Raw genomic sequence first — 19,527 nt, forward strand, 5'->3', positions numbered from 1 at the left:
CACAATCGCAATTGTTTCGACTGTAGGTTTGCGTCAGTGTGTGTGTGTGTCCTAGAGTACCATTGTGATGGCCTCCTCCATCTGCACGCCAACCCTTCTCATATCACATAAACAACAAAATCCCTTTTTATTCACACATATACAAGCACATAAACAGACAAAAGGAAAGATATGTTTTACACCATAAAAAAAAAAAACTCAAGTAGCATGTCAATAATTCAACTAGTAGTCATTAATAATCACCCACCCACTCCCTAGGGCAGCCTGCCCCTATAAAGCAATGCATTACGGGAAGAAATCTGCTCCTGCAATCTTGCAAGTCAAAGGCATTTGGCATGCACATTTGATTTCATTACTGCCTTTGTTCATCCTTACAATTTTTGCTACACATGTTTAAGAGCCGAGCACATCTGGCCCACGAGCCCCGCGCTGGCGTGCTGCGTGACGGAGGTATGCGCGCTCCTCTTTCCCCTGTGTGCTTCGCATTACACCCTAGCTTGAGTTGCAGCGTTTGTGAATTGCTTTTGGCAAAGAGAGCTGGGATAGATTATAGTATAAACCTGGACATAAAGTATTTTTAAGCAAACAACTGCCCTTTCCCCCTCCCTAAGTTCAAGGACAAACAAATAAATATCCAGAACACGAAAAGCGTGCTATCGGCAAAGACAGTAGGAGAATCTTGTGGAACTTTGCCCTGTGTGGATCGGCACGTCGGTCTTAATTAAAAGAGACAGCATGACCTGCTGACAAGTTGAAGCAACAAACAGAGCAGCGGGTAGCATGGGGCTCTCGCAAATAGAGATTTAAAAATGTACAAAAGAGAAGAGAGAGACTAACACAACAGTATATTTAGTTTCTTTTTCACACTGCAGACAGTTTTAAATCAAAGCGGGTGTTGACAGACACAGAGCAAAGTGAATTGTGGGTGAATAATGAGTTGTTAGTGTAACGACGGAGGCATCTGCTGTGATTTAAAACCTTGGTGAGGATTTCGATAAACATAATAGTGCAGGGGCATTTGAAAGTATGTGAAAGCTACTGAAAAAAGTTTTAAAAAATTGTCGGATATGACAATTCAAAGCAAACAGTGTACAGGCCTTTCTTCTTGCCTTTTCCAGTTGCTGTTTGACCTGAGGTGTTCTGTTTGTTTTTGATGCTGGTTTTGGAATCAGGTCATCTGAGAATAGCGATAAAGTTGTGGATGCATGCTGTGTATGAATGAAAACGATATAGGAACATTCTTCTGCTGTGTCTCCATCTTGACCCAGGTGCTCCAGACTCCTACCGCACATTCTCCAAGCTCGACTCAACCAAGGTTCTTGAATTTCTTCTATGGATGGGAATAGCCACATAAATGAAATGTCCAGATTGATTGTGGATAAAAGACAGGTGGTTTTCCAAGTGCAGGTTTGAAAAGGTGCATGGGATACTACAGCAAACGAACATGTCTTGATGTCCTGGTAACAAGAGAAGCTCTGGAATGAGTTGGGTCATGACTTGAAAATTTTTAACATATTGGTCAAACTTAATAGCATGCAAATGTGGCACTATAGCAAATTCATATGGCAGAAAGTAATTTTTTCCATTTGGCTGTCAAAATTTGATGTTAACATAAGACGTTAACTAGAAAACTTGAGATGCTTCTACCAGCATTCCCTATTTTACTATACATTGTTAAAATTACATAAATATATAAAAATATATAAAAAATAAAATAAAATGAATTATAATACAACATAACAACAATATAATATAATTACATAATATAATATAATTAAAAAAAAGGGACAGCACATTTTACAAGTGGACTTTTGAACTCCACTGTGTATATATATTCCCAAAATAACAAAAACATTTAAAAGAAATGAACTCAACACCTGGAATCTCAGCTGTACTTGTGTTCCATCATCTGTATTCAAATTAACAGTTTTTCCCCTTTTCTTCCCTTTCACCCTGTTTTTTCCCCACTTCTGCCACAGCCAATTTTCTTACATACTAAAGGCTTAAAGAGGTTCTCATTTTTTGAGGGAAATTAGAAGCGTCACAGGATATGAAGACTGTGTCCCAAATGAAGCCTTTTTATTATATCAGAGGTCGTGTTGATGAGGGTTTTGTCATCAAAAAAGTCACATCAATTCAATGCAAAGGGGCGCAGAGAATCTCTTGACAACACAGTGAGGCAGATGCTTGGGAGGGTCGGAAATCTGCAAGGCCATAACTTTTCATCAGCGGAGTAATTTTACAAACGTAGATGGCCGTATAGCAACTCTGGATCCAAACTCCAGAGATCTCGGACCCACGCAGTGAGCTTTTGCAGTAAATTACAATAAAAACTGAATCCTTTAGGTATAGATGAGAATATTCCCTTCTTGCCCTGTTTCGTAAAAAATAGACATGGGGAATGGTTTTGCTGGTTGGCCGAGTTCTTGCCCCCCCAAGGGATGGTAATCAGGGGCCCCGGATGGTCCCCTATTAGTGTGCTTAGGAGGGGTCGGCACAGGTGCTTTCCTTATGTTACCCACCCAGGTCAGAGATATAAAAAAGCCAGGAACAAACTATGGGCGTAGACACATACAAAGACACATCTCTCAAAGTGTCTCAAAGACTGTGATGAATTATCAATATTTTGGATGTTCTTAATCAGGTTTTTGGTCATGGTCTAACTTCCTATTCTCATGTTATATGGAAGGTATACAAAGTTCAAGCTCATATATTGACTTGTCGTTTGAGAAATAAGGTGAGAACAAGATGAGAGGTCCACAAAATGGTGGCTTTGCTCTAACCTTGAAGAGAAGCATTTTTAAAGAGATCTCTCCTCAGATTTGGCTTCTTACAGGGCCGTTCCTTGTAAACTAATTGATGAGGGAAGAAATTTTTGACAAACCTTGGCTCTGACCACTCGTACTTGCTTATACCCACTCTGACCCCGAATTTTTAGAAAGTTTAGAAAGAGACAGTCCTTCAAGAGACAGTCCTTCAAGTTGGCCAAATGCTTGTATAACTCTGTTTGCTGAAAGTGGACTCAAATGTGGTACTGGTCTATATGTTGTACTGATAAGCCTCTCTGTAATATAACATCTATCATTATCTAGGTTACTTTTGATTCTTACTTGCTTTGCCAAAGTCATTGTGATTCCAAGGCCTAACTGTTTGGCAGCGGGGACTGGGTACATGCTTGCATAAAACAGTATAACAGAAAGGCACCATATTGTTTGGGTTATTCAGGAGAAAGGCATGCATATATTAGCTATCAGGGCTAATGCCCATGCCAAGTACATTACTAAGGATTTGAAGGTAAAAACGGCCTCGAGAAGTTTGAGGTCTTGGCTTCGGTGCTGCAAGATACTTGTTTTGAATCAAACATCAAAAGAAACAGAAAGTGCTCTCGAAATGTTCCCCATTGTGTCCGAGGCCAACGTGGGAGTATAAATATATGCAACAAAACACTCAAGCCATCACTAAATGTCCAAGCAACAATTCTGAATGGACTTTCAGGCTTGGTTAACTTGTATAATGCAGAGCTTTGGCCTCACTGAGCAGCTGAAGTCTCCAATACACAATGAAGCAGGCTTATGTAAACCACAGTGACTGCTTGAAAACACATGCTAGGCGTTCTGGCTGCAACGCTAACAAAATTAGCCATGAAAACTCTCAATGGAGTGTGGCCATAAAGATGCCTCTGAGCTATTCTCCATCCAGATATCTCACCAGGTTTTAAGCCAATCAAAATTTGCATATCAGGTTAGCATGTGGATAATATTACCATTGCAAAAAAAAGAAAAAAAAAAATTAGTAAAATATAAGACAATTCAGAGATAGCAAACGAGTTGTACACAAACTTACAAACTTGCTGAATCTTTTTACACAACATTTGGAGATTGCTTTTGAATGTGCACTCGCTTTTCGCTTTCACTTTTGCTTTCGTATTCGTGATTGTGCCTGCTCTGTGTATAAGGATTTCTTAAGTCACCATCCACTGGCAGATGTGGCAAAAATCAACTGCCAAATATATATATCAAATATATATACACACACACACACATAGTAAAAAGTACGGTTGGTACAATCCTCTTCTAGTCAACACAATGTCCAAATCTTTATCTCATGGTTTAACAACTGTTGTGATCTTTAATCCTAGTTTCCTCGACCTTCAAAACACTGTTGACAGTTGTTAAAACTCTCGGAAAATATGAGGACAGAAATTTTTAACAAGGACTTAATATTGGATTTAGAGTGATTACACTGAAATGTGTTTTCTTGATTGACAAATAAGCTCATGCCAATTCACAATACTACTTTTGAGAGCTCAGAAAAAAAATACATGTTTCATTTGTTACATTTAGAGGAAGGAGACACAAGCCCTTAATGTTACCTCAGGTTTCACAGTCCTTGACCTTTATATCTCAAGCCCTCGGTAACACTTTCTACCACTTCTTTTCCACTCTACCACTACTTACTTCCCTTCCTCCGTTCTTCCCTTCTTTCTGTCCAAACTCGTAATAATAAAACACAGGTGTGGTTATACGTACCGGTCGGATTTAGCCAGATGCCAACAAGCTTAATTCGAAACATTTCTAGCTCTTGCGTTACTCAACCTTACAACTTTATTGAGTATCATATGGACACGTTATAGAGACAACATATTTACGTAATTATGGGAAAGGCTTACTGAGACAAATGGGAAATTTAATTTGGAGCCCACCGGTAACAAGGGCCCGCTGTGTTTCCAGGCCCTCACGAGACAGACACACACACCAATGCTGCTGTATAACAGGACTATTATTAGACTGACATTTCAGACGTATACATACTTTTCATTCTTTCGTTTGATAATACAAAAAAAGGGTTGTCCGATAAAGGCTTTGCCAGGTGATCTCCTCACGTGTGTTTAAGGGTGTAGATGCCTGGAAACTAATGTACCAACTAATGTGCCATTCTTTATGTGATGTCATAGTTAAGTCTCTAAAAATGAGGCAGAGTTACCAGATTATAGAGCAACGATACCAGATTAAGACAAAATATTTAAAATATATTTTCAATGACAACAGATTTAATAAAAATATTGAAAGATATATTGTGAATATATATATATATATAAAAAAAAAAATAGATAAAATAAAATAAATGACAACACATTTAGACATAATATTGAAAAGATACTGTGAATGGTCACAGATTTAGACAAAATATTTAAACATCTATTGTCAATGACAACAGGTTAAAACAAACAGCAAACCCTCACGTTTTATTTTGCATTCTTCTAAAAATCTGTCGACTTCTAATGCGTAAATTTTATTTTGGGCTTTTGCCCATGACTTTTTCACAAACAATGGCATAAAAGACGGTAATATTGAAAGTTTTGGCAGACATTATCATTAAATAATATTATTGGTTATTTCATGGTGAACAAGTGTTGATATCAAAAGACAGGGAGGGAGTGCCTATTCATTAGATGCCGTCAAAAAGATTATGGCTTTTAATAATTGGCCTTTTAACATTATAAGAGAATATCTGAGTGGTGAGTCACAAAATATAATGGCGAAGCTATAGTCTATGGTTTGTAATATTATAGGAACATATGGTGCATATTAATCGCACATGTAGAGTAAATGACGACTAGATGTTAAAAGGAACATTTACACAGCCAGCATTATGAATTTTGTTCCTTTAAACTTTTAACTTACAGTAATTGTAGTATAATGCCAAATTGTGTTTTCTTATTCTATGAATGCAACACAAAAAAATTCCATTAAAAAAAGCTATATTTGTCTTTGGATGGATGGATGGATGGATGGACGGATGGTTTTCCTTTCATCCTGAAACTTGTCTGGTAGGTTCTATAGTCTCTTCTGTGAATCTACAGTATATGAAGCTTAATAGAGTGTAAACACTTTTGATGACCTGACCTCACAGCGTGCACTGGCACCTGTCAGAGGAGTCGCCCGCTGAGGGGTCCCAGAGCCATCACTGGAGTCGTAAACTTGAATGAATAGAGTAACGTCAGCCCATGTTAACCTAAGGAGGGGTAACTCTAAACCAACACTGCACTCTAAGGGGTCAGAGTAACCTGTTAACACCATAGTGACAAACAAAGACAGCCATTCATCCGATCAAGTGGGGAGGGAGGAGCCACCAACTTAAAGCATTCACAAAATGTGTACAGGACACATTTCTTGAATTGTCAACAAGTCATTTCTTGCTATATTACTGTACTGACAGACAAAAGGGAATTCGCAGGACAGTGCCATTTAGCGGGTTCTACTTTTATAACCCAATATGGATAGGTGGATTCATTCCGGAAACCCACACAGAATGAAAAACCCTCGTTTACGTAGGTGTAACTGCCAAATAAAGCCATTAAAACATTATTTTCATTTCAGCCAAAAAGTCTGGCACGGTTATAATCATGCTTTATAATTTGGAATAGAACTTGTTGAGGGTTTCTTTATTGGGCCTGTTATTTTAGGGCAGAGGAACGGCTCCATAAAGGGCATGGTAAAAAAAAAACACGACACAGAGCAGCTGTAAGATGCCCAACCTATACAGAGCCAAACACAATCACAGCTTATTGCAATAAACCCTCCATTCTCCCATTCAATTGTGCCCTTCCCTCTTAGTCTGCTTTAATAGTGGGACTTTATGGTGGAGGATTTCATAAAAGCCCCTCAGCAAAGGTCAAAGGTTAGTGCTCAAGTCCTGAATGGTGCACATTCTTCTTCATCTCTCTTGGTGACGACACCTTCTGGTTCTTTGGTGTAATAAGAAGTAAAATAAACATTTCTGGTGTCAATGAAAAGGTTCTTAAAGGGACTGTAAGGATATACAAGATTAAAAAAAAAGGTTAGAATCAATTAATCTGATGTCGAAATGAAACCCCATAGCACTATGACATAATTTACAGTGATGTTATGAGAGGTTGCCAGGACAAACAGCTAATATAACCTAAAAACAATAGACAAAGGATCCATCAAAGCCAACAGACTCCTGAAAGAAGCCATTCCAAATCCGAGATGAGGGAATTTCTGCAGTAAACCCTTCAAACCGGAAATTTCAACCCATTTTACACCAATGATAGTTAGACAGCAAGTTTTATCATTGTAATTGCAGTTCAGGCTAAAGGGTGCTGACAACCTCCTGTTTTGAGATGATGATAGATCTGTTTTTTTGCTTTTTGGGAGTTTAACACTAGGCTGTGCGTTCTTGAGCAGCGTTTTTGGCGTGTGGCTCAAAGAGCCATCTCTCAACACAGGTATGTCAGTCTGTGCCTCCTCACAGACGAAACAAACACAGATACTCTATGAAGCTCTATAAGGCCCTTTGTGATTATTTTTTAAAACTGTTTTCAAATGCTGGGTGGTCTTTGGTTGTTATATGAAGGACAATGTATAAAAAGTACAGTACTGTACAGTATTAATTTACAGTACTGTAAATTAATCTGGGTCAAGGGAAAGGTAAAGTTAATTGCACAACTAAAAAAAACTATGTTGTGTATCTGCATGCAAATACATAAAAGTATATTAATAAAGCCATTCTGTTGAGGTTTGTGTCTGTAGAGATTGTTCTGACTGTGTTGGTTGTACACTATGTCCAAATAGGTTTACTAACCCTAAATTGTCTTAAAAAAATCTAACAAAAACAAAATTATTTATAAAAAAGTAAATAATGTTATTATACTATAAAAAAGGAAATCTAGAAAAATGAGTGCGAGACATCACTTCCGTTGTCAGAGCGCGTTCAGACCTCACCAACCGGATGCGCAAGGCAGTTGGACATAGTGGTGTTTTAGAGGTGAAAAATTATATAAATACTGTTCGGTTTCTCGCACAAACCGATCGTTTCGTGTCTTAGGACATCAATGTGTCGGCACGAGCCGCAGGGTTTAATTTGGATTTGTCTGTGCGTGTTTTTTTGACTCTCATAGATGGAGTTACCATTGAGAAGCATTATACGACTGACAGACCGCAACGGTTGGAGTTAAAAATCATCATTTGTGTTCTACTGAAGAAACAAAGTCACCTACATCTTGGATGCCCTGGGGGTAAGCAGATAAATGTCAAATTTTCATTTTTGGGTGAACTATCCCTTTAAGATTAGGTATTGGGTAGTGTAACTGGACTTACTCGATCAGCTCAGAGAGGAATTCAAACTACCGTCTCCGACGGGGGGGGGGGCCTAACAAGGACACTAAAGACCGCAGTCTCTAGCACGCCTCGAGGCCAGGTGAGTGACAAGCACAACACTTACTAGCTTGCCTCCGTTACACTCACCCCCCCCAAACCTCACTCCCATCTGGGTCACGGCACCAAATGTAGAAGCATTTTGAGACTTTTGCACCCTGCTGTAACTAGGTAAATATAAATGTGCGTCTGCATACTATATACAGTACTATAAGAAGTGGGCCATATTCCAGCACTAAGCCAACAGTGAGATAAGCCAATACTGATACCCTGAAGTATCTGAGGCAGGAGATTGTGGTCTGCTTCAGAACAGCCGCAGCACAAAGTCCACATTATGCCTCCAGAAAGAACAACACTCCACCAAGAGCTCCTGTATCGGACCTCAAAAAAAGAAAAGCAAAAAAAGGAATGGGAACAAATATCAAACCAAATGTTTTTACAAGGAAAAAAGCAGCAACTATTGAATATCCATCCATATATACATTCCAAAACAAAACTATGGACGCTGGGAGACTCGAGCAAGCTGCAGTGAGCATGAAGATTTATCTCTTCCAAAACCTTTTGTGTCAAGAATTTGTGATTTCAAAAAAGAAAACACTCCCAGCATTTGTCCAGCTGAGGTGCAGCATAATCTTTAGAGATAAAACAACTTATTTTTCTTTTGTGAAACTAAAAGAGCAAAAACAAGAGGCAGCTATCCATGAACAAAAGTGGGAGCTTTTGATAAGCATCCACAATTCCCGTTTGTGCAATATTTCAGATGGAGATCACTGCCAAACACCACTAGTACTTATCAAAAATAAATAATACATTTTTGAAAAACTTTAGACTATGCAAATAATGAAATAACCAGATTTGGTTTGTGTATCTTAGTGGACCTGAGTTCAGAATCTCAAGCCTCAATTATGTACCTAAATTGTTGATTTTTGGGGGGATTCTTTAGGAATCTTTCTCTCAGTCCAGCTCATAATCACTCTTAAAAGATTAGTTAAAAGCTTGCACAGGTTAACATCAACTAGAAAGTAAATTATACCTGCCTAAGACTCCATGATCTTTCCAATACACTGACTAATCCCTAAGAGACTGAGATAAATGCCAAGCCGATATCAGTTTTCCTAATGCTACCGCTTTGACTACATCCTGTTCCCACAACACAGCAAATGTGGGCATTTTCATGGGCAGACCTAGAGATGGCAGAGACTACAAACAAAGTTTCTATTCTCCCCTTCCTGAAAAACAAGAAAGGTACAGGTAGAGGGGAAAAAGGGAGGGAGGACTGAGATTAAGAGCTAAAACTTTCGATCAATTCAACGTCTGAAAAAGAGTCAGGCATTATTCTCGTTTCTGGCCGCAACTTCAGAGAGCAATTCAAAAGGAGGCCATGCGAATATGGTTAGCAGAAAAACCTAGAGCCGACTACTATAAAGTCCCAAATTATGAATAACGTCCTGCATTTTTCAGCTTCTGACACCTACTTGCCAAGGCCAAAACCCACAGCGTGTCCTGTTAATGGTGATTTGGTTAATGGCCATTGGTGGAAACAGGACTTGGCCAACAGCTCTGAACAGGAACAGACTAATGAGGAGAATGTGAATGAGCCTGTGCATAATGAGTACATATTCCTTGAGTCATTTAACACATTGCAGCTCTCTCACCACGTTCCTCTACCTCTGCTCTACTGGACCATGTCTAAGTGAATTTTAACCTGGGACGAAGTTATATAGGCATTTTGGCCAATATATATTATATTAATTTGGGCAATAATTGTTTTGTATTGAATTGGAAGAATAAGGTCTGGTTTTATTAAAATATCAGATATCAAAAATATGGTCAGTGATCCACAGGTCCTTTTCTGTTTAAAAAGCAACAATCCAAGAAATGTTATGTTCAGAAAATATGTATTTTGTCTTACTACACTGGCAGATTTTTTCACTTGTTTCACATATAAAGAAGTTAAAAACAAGCTAAAAAATCTGCCAGTGAAGTAAAACTTATATTCAAGACTCAACCAAAGAAAATATCATATCACATGCAGTGTTGCTTAAATTTGTATTGCTTTAAGAGTGAGTTAAAAAAATGATTTGATCTTATTTAAGAAGTCAAGTTTTGCAATTTTGTTGACCATATGGACAAAAAATAATTCTAGCAATGTACAAAATACTTGAAATTTAAAAAAAAACATAGTAGATTTAAATCTAGAGAATGTAAACGGGAGGACCCGATATCTGGATTAACGGCTGCAGGTGAGAACTGTCCTACTGGCAGGATGATGGAGAGTCTTACTTACACAACACATCAGAAACAAGAGGAAATGCCTTGATAACTGGGATGTTAAGCCTTCCTTGGGAGACAGAATGAATGGATGTTGTTAGAGGTGAAAAAGACAGATGGGAAAAAAGCCAAAGAGACCAATTCCTTCAGGAAGCTTAAATGCGGTAAATGCAACAGAATACTGCTTAGTTAAAGAAGATATTGAACTTACTGTGAAGGAATTTCTTTTCACATCCTGTGCAATGTTTTATTATACATCCCAAAATGTCCAACCCTGGATCTTTAGGCCTGAAAGGTTGAGCATCTGAGCATGCTCTATTCACCATTATGCACTAGAACAAGGCACATAATAATTGGTGCTAAAGCCAATTAGTGTCTTTGTGGGCCATTTGTGTGCCTCATATCTCATATTTGACTGAAAAAGATGTTTCAACTACTGAGTGACATCTAACACCAATTAGTGGCGATATAGAGGTGTCAGGAGTCATGAGGCTTGTGTGTGTGTCTGCATGGGAGAGAGTCAAATTAAGCAATTCCAGACTGTTAAACTCCAGTGGTGTTTATTTAACAGCCACTTTCACTGGCCAGTTAACTCTTTTTCATCAGCTGTGAAACCATTACAGGGGCCCTGGGAGAAGAGGGAACCAGTAGGCCTCACCCCATCACCAAACACTTCATTCACTTTGCTAAGATCCACAGCTTTTTGTAAGCTCTTGGGGTGAAGTTCATGACTGATGGTTTTCAAAATCCTTGATAAATATCCATTCCACTTCCAGGCGAAGTAATACAGGCTGACAGGATGGACGCAAGGTAGAGATGATCCTCCTTAATGGAGTGATACTTTATGGGCCCCGAGAGAGTCACGTGACAATCAGCGTGAATGTGGACGGAACGATGAGAGAGAGTCGAAGAGGGAATGGAAAAGAGAGATAGAAGAGCAAAAGAAAAAAAAAGCCAAATGAAGGATAAATTATGATGGAAGACGAAAGCTAGATCATAACTGATCTCTTGTCTATTTCTTCCAAAGATCTTCTTCAAAGTATAGCAGCTCATCCATTGTGCCCAAATGAGATTGAAAAGCTGCAGATCTGTAGTAATAAAACCCAGATGCTTCAGAAATGGCCAGCACAGGCCTGAAAACTACCAGAGCATCAGACTTTCACTCTTTTTTTCCCCTCATCCTCATCCTTTTTAAATCTCCACCAGATGGAATCAAGCTTTTTCTCCTGTATTTTTTTTTTCTGGGAGATGGTTTAACTTCATCAAGGGAGAATTACCCAGCAGATGTGTAGAGCAAGTTAAGCGTGACACGTTAAAATAACCCACAAAGGTTTGGTGTGAATTAAGAAGAACAACAAGTCTTCCTACCCTGAACACATAAAACTTGCCCGGAATCTGCAGCTGGGACAGAGGAGAGCTGAACGTAGCGGTTTCCAATCTCTAAACCAATTGACATTCCCTTTGTAAGGATGTGCTCTGTGACCACCGTGATGACAATCTAGACCACTTTAAAAACTCACTTTACTTCAAGAAGAATTCCAGCCTGAGATTTGGGTCGAATCATGCTCCACGTGTATGCTGACTCTTAGCAAGCTCAACATTATGCATTGTTGCATTATGAAATGTATCATTATGGAATGCAATTCATAATGCAAAGAACACATCTTCTAGCATCTTCTACCATCAGTTTTCCCTTTCGGGTTGAAAACCGCCATAGTGGAGCAATAGTTTCAAGAGAATCCTGCTAAGCAAGTAATTCTAAAGTTAGGTAAACTGTCAACATGTTCATAGTTAGCTACCTAAATAACACTATTGGTTTAAATGCCACGGCCATTTGAAGGTAACTATATCGCCCCCTACAGTTTTGTTACTGGCACAGTTAAGATAGTCACCCAATATTGAAAATTGTTTCATCATTTAGTCACCATCATTCTATTCCAAACTTGGTGTGACTTACTTTCTTCTATGGAACACAAAAGATATTCTGAAGAATGTTTCAACTGTTTTTGTCTATACAAATCCAGTGACTGCAAAAACAGAGATATTCTTCAAAATATCTTCTTTCCTGTTCTGCAGAAGAATGAAAGCCATACATATTTTGAATGACATAAGGGTGAATAAATAACAGAACAAAATAAATGACAGCATTTCCATTTCTGGGTAAGCTTATTTATGCACAATGGAACCACACGCTTGCAATACATTGGCACAATTCTCAGTACCAAGGCACAAGCTATTTGTAAACTCAGTAGTATGTTTTTGGGTAGGTTGGACCACTGTGTGTGAATAAACTGGATTTTGTTATGTGAATTGGTAAACAGTAATCTTGAAACAGACAAGAAACAGATTTTCATTGTAAAATTCTTCAGTTCAGCTGTGGAACAGAGCCTCAACTTTCACGCGGTCTCTTTGTTCCTGCAGCGAGACAAATGACAGCTCTGAAAAATGGCAGCCAGCTTTACGTCACCACACTGTCTTGATAAGATGACAACTCAAAACACAGTTGGAGAATAACAGGAACTTAATAAACCCTTCGCAGACTACATGACGACTTCTACACTTTTGCCCTGTTTTCTTTATCCCTGAATGTAATTTGTCAGTCATTACAAAAACTGTATTTGAAGAGTAACTTACAAGGAGCCGCAGAGGTTATCGATTATAAGAAAAAAGTACACTTCAATGGAAAATAGAAGAGAGCCAATAGAGACTTCACACCACAGCAAACTACTAAATTTAAAAACAGCTGGAAACAGTAGCCCGGCTATTAAGTCATTGACAATGATTGTCCGCCAACTCTTTCTTGCATCTGTGAGAACATTTTTTCATTTTTATTTAGTAAAGAGCTCTTGTCAGCAGAGCTAAGAGCTTGGCAGGCGTAGACCTGATAGCTTCAAAAGAACATGTTCTTGAAAAACCTGGAGTCTAGTGTATGAAGCTCAAAGTATGATATGTATTCTCCTCAAGATCATATATTTGCAGACTTAGACGTCTAGTTTTTCACCAAAAAAAAAAAAGTCATAAATTCAAGTTCAGCTCCAAAAAAAGTGCATGGAATGCCAAATTACCTGATGATATAGAATTGGCTCTTCTAGTATGGCTTACAACAAATATCTGGCTCACGGTCAGACTAAGGACTCAAGGGGAACCCTTCTTCTGTTTGTGAGGTTTCTCTTTCCATAGAGCAGTAAACAAACAAACAAACACATACAGTACCCTCGAGACACACCCGCATCATTAGTGGGCCACTGGAGACTGGGGACTACCTTTTCTGGCACATATATATTTAGTGGCTCTCTCTCCTCTTTGCGGTGCGAGGCAAACCCCTGGCTGCCGACCTAAAACCGTGGAAATTCAATTACAGCCATTTAAGTGTTTCATAAAGCCATAGGAGGCTAGCCAGAGGTATGCTTATAAAACCAGGAGCAAGTGAAGGTGACGAGTGCTAACGGTCCAGTGCTCTCCCTGTTGCTCTCTTTTTATACTCCCTCTTTCCATCTGTCCCCCTCTCCTTGCTTAGGAACACTGAATGGGTTACCAGGAGGACAATGACAGACAAAACAACAGCCCCAGATACACTCGTAAATCACGGTGGGTTGGCTGAAGTCCCGGGCTAAGAGTAAGCCGCTGTTCCTGAGCTTTACGTGCATCCAAAAGCTCACAGGGAGACCCACCCAGACAGTCGGGATCACTAGCCAATGTAGAATCCACTGAGAGATGAATGAGTGAGAAATGGAAAGAGGAAGAGATTTTGAATTTTCTCTACAGCTGGATGAAAAGAAGGACAGACAGAAAGAGTGGTGTGCCTCAGGTGTCTGTCTTAGGACCAATTTATATTTCCTTTAAAGGAAAGTTCTGTCATTGTTTACCCACCCACGTGTTCTTTCAAAATTGCATTAGTTTTTTCTTGGAGCACAAAAGGAAAAAAAATTTAGAGAACTGTACTGGTCAAACTTTTCCATGTATTTAGAATGAACAGAAACTGAGGGTGTCAAGCTTAAAAAATTATATAATAGCTTGTCGTCCATAAAACTGTGTTATATTCCAAGTCTATTCTGAAGCCACACAATAGCTTTGATTGAGAAGCAGACCAGAATGTAAGTCATTATTCAAATCAAGAAAAATACTTTTCGGTCTGCTCCACACACAAAGCTATTATATGACTTCAGAATACTTAGTGGTATTGACTAATCTTATTATACTTTCATGGTGCTTTTGTGTTATTTTTGAAGCATGAAAGCTTCAATCCACATTCATTGCAATTACATGAAAACAAGTAATGACTACATTTCTTCAAAATGTGACAATTTTACAGAAAAAAGTCATAGGTTTGGAAAGACATGAGGGTGAGTAAATGATAGCATAATTAGAAATGGAAGACCAGTCAAGAGAGCACAAATTCGAGCTACAGTTGGCTGTTGGGCGCTACATTAATAGGCATGAAGGGGGCAACTCCTTGTGGTGACATGCTCAGTAATTTCTTGTGGTGTGATATAGCTTTTATGAGTACTGGAAGGCATCCCCGAGAGGTTTCCAGCTCGCTCTGCAGGCTGCTGTAGGTGCTACAGCAACAAGCTATGAGGGGAAGCAAGACCACACAAAGCTAAAGCTAGTGGGAATAGTAAAAGCAAGGGAGGAGTGTGTGCTAAAACACATAATGTTACCAGACAGACGAACAACCACAACAGCATGTGCTGTAACAGTTTAGAACCAGAATTGCCAGGTTTAAATTAAGAGTCAAGGGCCCACCTTGTAATGGATCTGGCATTGGTGCTCAATGACTTTAAATAACTAAAACACTGACGTAGAACTTTGGTGTGACATGCATACATCAAATATGATGACCAAAGGCATCATGGGCCAGTTTTTGAGATGGCATCAGTGGCAGTCCTTTAACTACTTTATCTGTGTCTAAGCAATCTAGTGTAGCTTTTGATAAATAAAATAAAAGTACTTCCAAAAATTACTGAAGTTGCATTTAAAAACCACTTGGCTCAAAAATATAAAGGGGCATGATGCTTCTGATGTGGATTAAACTCAAATCTTATAAAACAAAAAAAGAAAAACACAAACTTTTGAAACCCTTCCCAATAGGGGAAACCTCCATAGACATGTTGTATGAGAAGGTTATATTTAAGAGTGAAGTCTAGTAAAATAAGCTGTTCTGCCAAGAGATCAGCCAGGAGAAACTGGGATCATATATAAAGCTATGAGAAAGGAGAAAGTTGAGAATCTCTGAGGACATCTGAATCACGCGTCCCTGAACAGAATATCAGAGTTAAGAGGAGCAAACACTCGCCAACAAATTTTGGACAAGAGCACAGGGCTTCCTCCGGTGACGTGACACAGCCATATAAAAACACTGGAGAAATACTGGGCACAGTATCAGAGCTAATCTTAATGTTTCATCTAGTCATTGACTTTAGAAGAAAGATAGAGGGAGAGAGGAGGGAAGGAGGAAATAATTAAGAAAAAGATTTAAAAAAAAAAAAGAAGAAAAGAAGAAAAGATGCAAGGAAGATTGGACAAATGGAAGAAAGGAAGATAATAAATACAGAGAATACAAATAAATGAGAAATGTAAAATCTATTTAATCTATATAAAATGTAATAGTAATATTGAGAAATATTATTACAATTCAAAATATTTTATATATTTTAATATATTTTAAAAACGAATTCCTGTGAAGGCCAAGCTGAATTTTCAGCATCATTACTCCAGTTTTCACTGTTTAGCTAGGTCTTTTCCAGTGATATATTCATTTATCACTGGCTGCATTAATATCAGTAATTTCAGTTAGGTTTGAAATACAGCAGCCATCTGTTATCTTAGAATAACTGGTGAAGGCTTTATTACTGACTGGGTGGGCATGTACAGTCCTAATGGATGAGGTGTAACACACTTCCCAGGCCTCAAGGAAACTCAGCTTATTAAGCCTGATGACTTATGGAAAACAAATTGCTCCTAAGATAACAGTGAAAATGTGCACCCGCACTGCGATGCAATTACACAGAGCGCTATTACATAAAGCTGTTGAGACAAACCAAATAATCAGTCTTTTTCTTAGAAATTCCACAAGTCAGGTGCAGCAGTGGGGTGAAATGGGATGTAATCTCTTCATCTAGACTAGTTGAGTCCAGTAGTCCGTTAATCCGTTTTTTCCCTCCCTCATCCATAAATCAATTCTGAATAAGGAGACGGCGGGTCCACAGGCTTCATTCCCATACTCTTTTGAGAACATAGGGTGGTCCCCATGCTAGCACAGCCCGTTTACGCTCTGCCAGAAACAATTCTGCGGTTGAGATGTGACAAATAAAGTGGGTTAAAAAGTGGTATTTTTTTTTATAGTTGGGACACAACTCATAACCCTTTTAAAATGGCACCTAAATGTATTAAAATATAAACCACATTTTCTATGATTACGTAGCCGCCTGCTACGCATGCAGAGTGGCTCTCAGTACAGTAATAACCAACATATGTTTGCTAAAAATCGCATTTTGATTTCCTCTATAGGAAAATGAAAATTACCAGTACAGTGAGTAAACTTTCATAGGGCTAAAAGACAGAAAACAAGATTCATTATGCAGTTTACCAAAGCAAACTTCCTTGAAATGGAAAGCGGATGCCATCTGGCTTGGGAGAGATGAAGAGCTGCTTAAAGAGTTGATCAGTTCCAGGTCTTCTCTTGTCCCCAGTGATGTTGGTTTGGCGGTGAAACTAGGGGGACCAGGGTTCACGGCTACGCAAACAAACACGGCGTAACGCTGGTTTGGATAGACTCACTGAGCCTGGTTTGTGAAGATGAGGCTTTTTATGGAGGGCCGACAGGAGAAGGGCTCTCATTGTGCGAGGGAAGGCGCATACGCAATACAGCGGCTTTTTCTGGAGGGTCCAGTTCACCACGCTGGGCTGACTCATTCACCACAGGCAGGTCTGCCGGACAGAGAGGAAGGATTCTGGGATAGCCTGGGAATAGTTTGAGCTAAATATGCTGTTCTCTTGGGAGTTCTCTCTCACACTCATCAACTCCCACTTTTATTTACCTGTCTGATGTTAATTAAAAGGAGGGAGAGTAAATAATAAATATGACCAGTCAGCCTTTCTGACTCAATGAGCTGCCTTTAATGGTAAACTTGAGTTAGGAATCTAGAGGTGGGTGTTTCTTCAACTACGACCACTTTTGGCCCTGTGGATTATTAGAAACTAAAAATTCATAAAATAAACACTTTTCATACTCATACTAGTTCACTTCATTTGTCTACTAACAACAACATTGTCTAAACATAAATTTCTTCCTATTAAACATTTCCACCCCAGTGTAATTTCCACCACATCTCACATTATTTATAATGTATAGCATTCTGTGATGGAAAAGACATTTTACACTTTTTTTGAAGAAAATCTAATCTAATTTCATAGCTAGTATCTTGTGTATCAAATAAGTTATATTTATACACTTTTTTTTTTTTTTATAATTTCACAATTTTCACTTAGAAATATGTACAATAAAAACATTCTGCTATATAAAAAAAATATATTTACCTTGATTTTTCATACTGACATGGTTGAGTCATGGTGTGGTGGAAATTATGTCAGTCATTGGCTAATGGGATAGTTCTTAAAAAAAACAACTTTGACAATACATACTGAAATGTTAACAATTTTTTTTTTTATAGTTGAATATTTTCAGATTATTTTAGTATGTAAGTTTTAATGTCTGGATCTAGGACAAGAGTACAAATAGAATCTATAAATAAAACATACATTTCAATTCTTTACTGACACCATTGTGTCCTTGGTTAACAAGTACACTAACTTCACAAACTTTATTAAAAGCAAAATTGGTGTGGTGGAAATGACGGGGCGGAGCTTTAAGATCTCATGCAACAAACAAACAGGACAATCTAAATCACAGTGCGTATTCTCCCTTTCATTGCTGCCGTTACCAGTATCGCTCCTGAGACTATAAGTTGGATCACGAACAGTTGGTACCGATCCATCCTTGAGTACAACTTTTTAGCAAAACCTGTGTTTTGTATTGTCTCTTTGCATTGACCCTCGTTCACAAAGCAGTCTGGAGTAAAATGATTTGCGCAGACATAAAAGAATTTAGGTATATTTTGGGGCGCATTACCTTCAAAAATCCACAGCATCCTCAGTGGCTCAGATGTTGGGAAACGGCATGTCTAATAAGACTGCTTTGGTTTAATGGGGATTAAAAAGAAAGGAGTGGGTAGATTTTTATCATTGTAGGGTGGTTGTGTTCACACACTGCTAACACACATTTATGTCCAAACAACATGTAAAAGTGGATTTTGCATAATAGGTGCCCTTTAAACAATTTATATTTTTATGACAGATTTTTGTAGTTGAAAGTGGCTGAAAGTCTAGTTCTAGGGTAAGGCTAAAACAAGCAACATGCATGGTAAATGTTTCTAATGCTGTTGTAATGTAATCTTTATATAACAGAAATAGTTTAAATCTGTTATTTTTCATAAAAATCAACCTATGGGACATGAAAGTGCCCAAAGTTGAACAAACACCCAGGTATGTATTCACAAAGGGAAGGGTAGATCAGCAACAGGCTTGTGAAAATCATTAGATCAAAGTCTCTATTTCAGAAATGCAACAAAAAAGGATTCAAAAACATAATCTGATTCCCTAACTCTCTGCTTCTCTCAGTGTTTGTACTCATCTTGAGGTTAGCGACCCATGAAGGTAATCACATTCAACACTGTGTTGATCTTTCTTTCACAGAAAACAGTAAATCAAGTAAGATAAAAGCACAGTCATGTTAGAATGCATTCAAACAGGAGGAAAACTCCTGAAAAAGCATGAAAAAAAAGAAAAGGAAGAAGAAACATGAATGAAGACAACATATGAAAAAGGACTTAAAACCCAAGTCAGTGGGGCTGGAAAAAAAACAAGTGAGCAAATCACTCATAGACGAACAAGTACTAGAAAATACCACCACATCTAACGGAGAGCCATTCCCGGCTCACACTCTGAGGTTAAGTACACAGTCTGATGGAGGTAAATGCTGAATGTGACATATGGAAATTCCTGCTTAATATACACAAAT

At 38.5% G+C, this 19,527-nt stretch overlaps 1 protein-coding gene across 2 annotated transcripts in view; it reads right to left on the reverse strand.

Moving 5' to 3' along the window:
* uvrag (UV radiation resistance associated gene) overlaps positions 1-19,527 on the reverse strand; it is a 119,083-nt gene that overhangs the window by 16,717 nt on the left and 82,839 nt on the right. Inside the window, exon 14 of one of the 2 annotated variants that reach the window (XM_051907869.1) lies at positions 50-1,457. The exons of the other annotated variant lie outside the window; for it this stretch is intronic. Within the exon in view, the coding sequence (XP_051763829.1) occupies positions 972-1,457 (486 nt within the window). The 3' untranslated portion in view covers positions 50-971. Of the gene's footprint in view, positions 1-49; positions 1,458-19,527 lie in introns of those variants that run through there. 2 annotated transcript variants of the gene reach the window in all.

The sequence above is a fragment of the Ctenopharyngodon idella genome, chromosome 10 (assembly GCF_019924925.1).
Source record: "Ctenopharyngodon idella isolate HZGC_01 chromosome 10, HZGC01, whole genome shotgun sequence".
NCBI classification, from domain to species: Eukaryota; Metazoa; Chordata; class Actinopteri; order Cypriniformes; family Xenocyprididae; genus Ctenopharyngodon; species Ctenopharyngodon idella.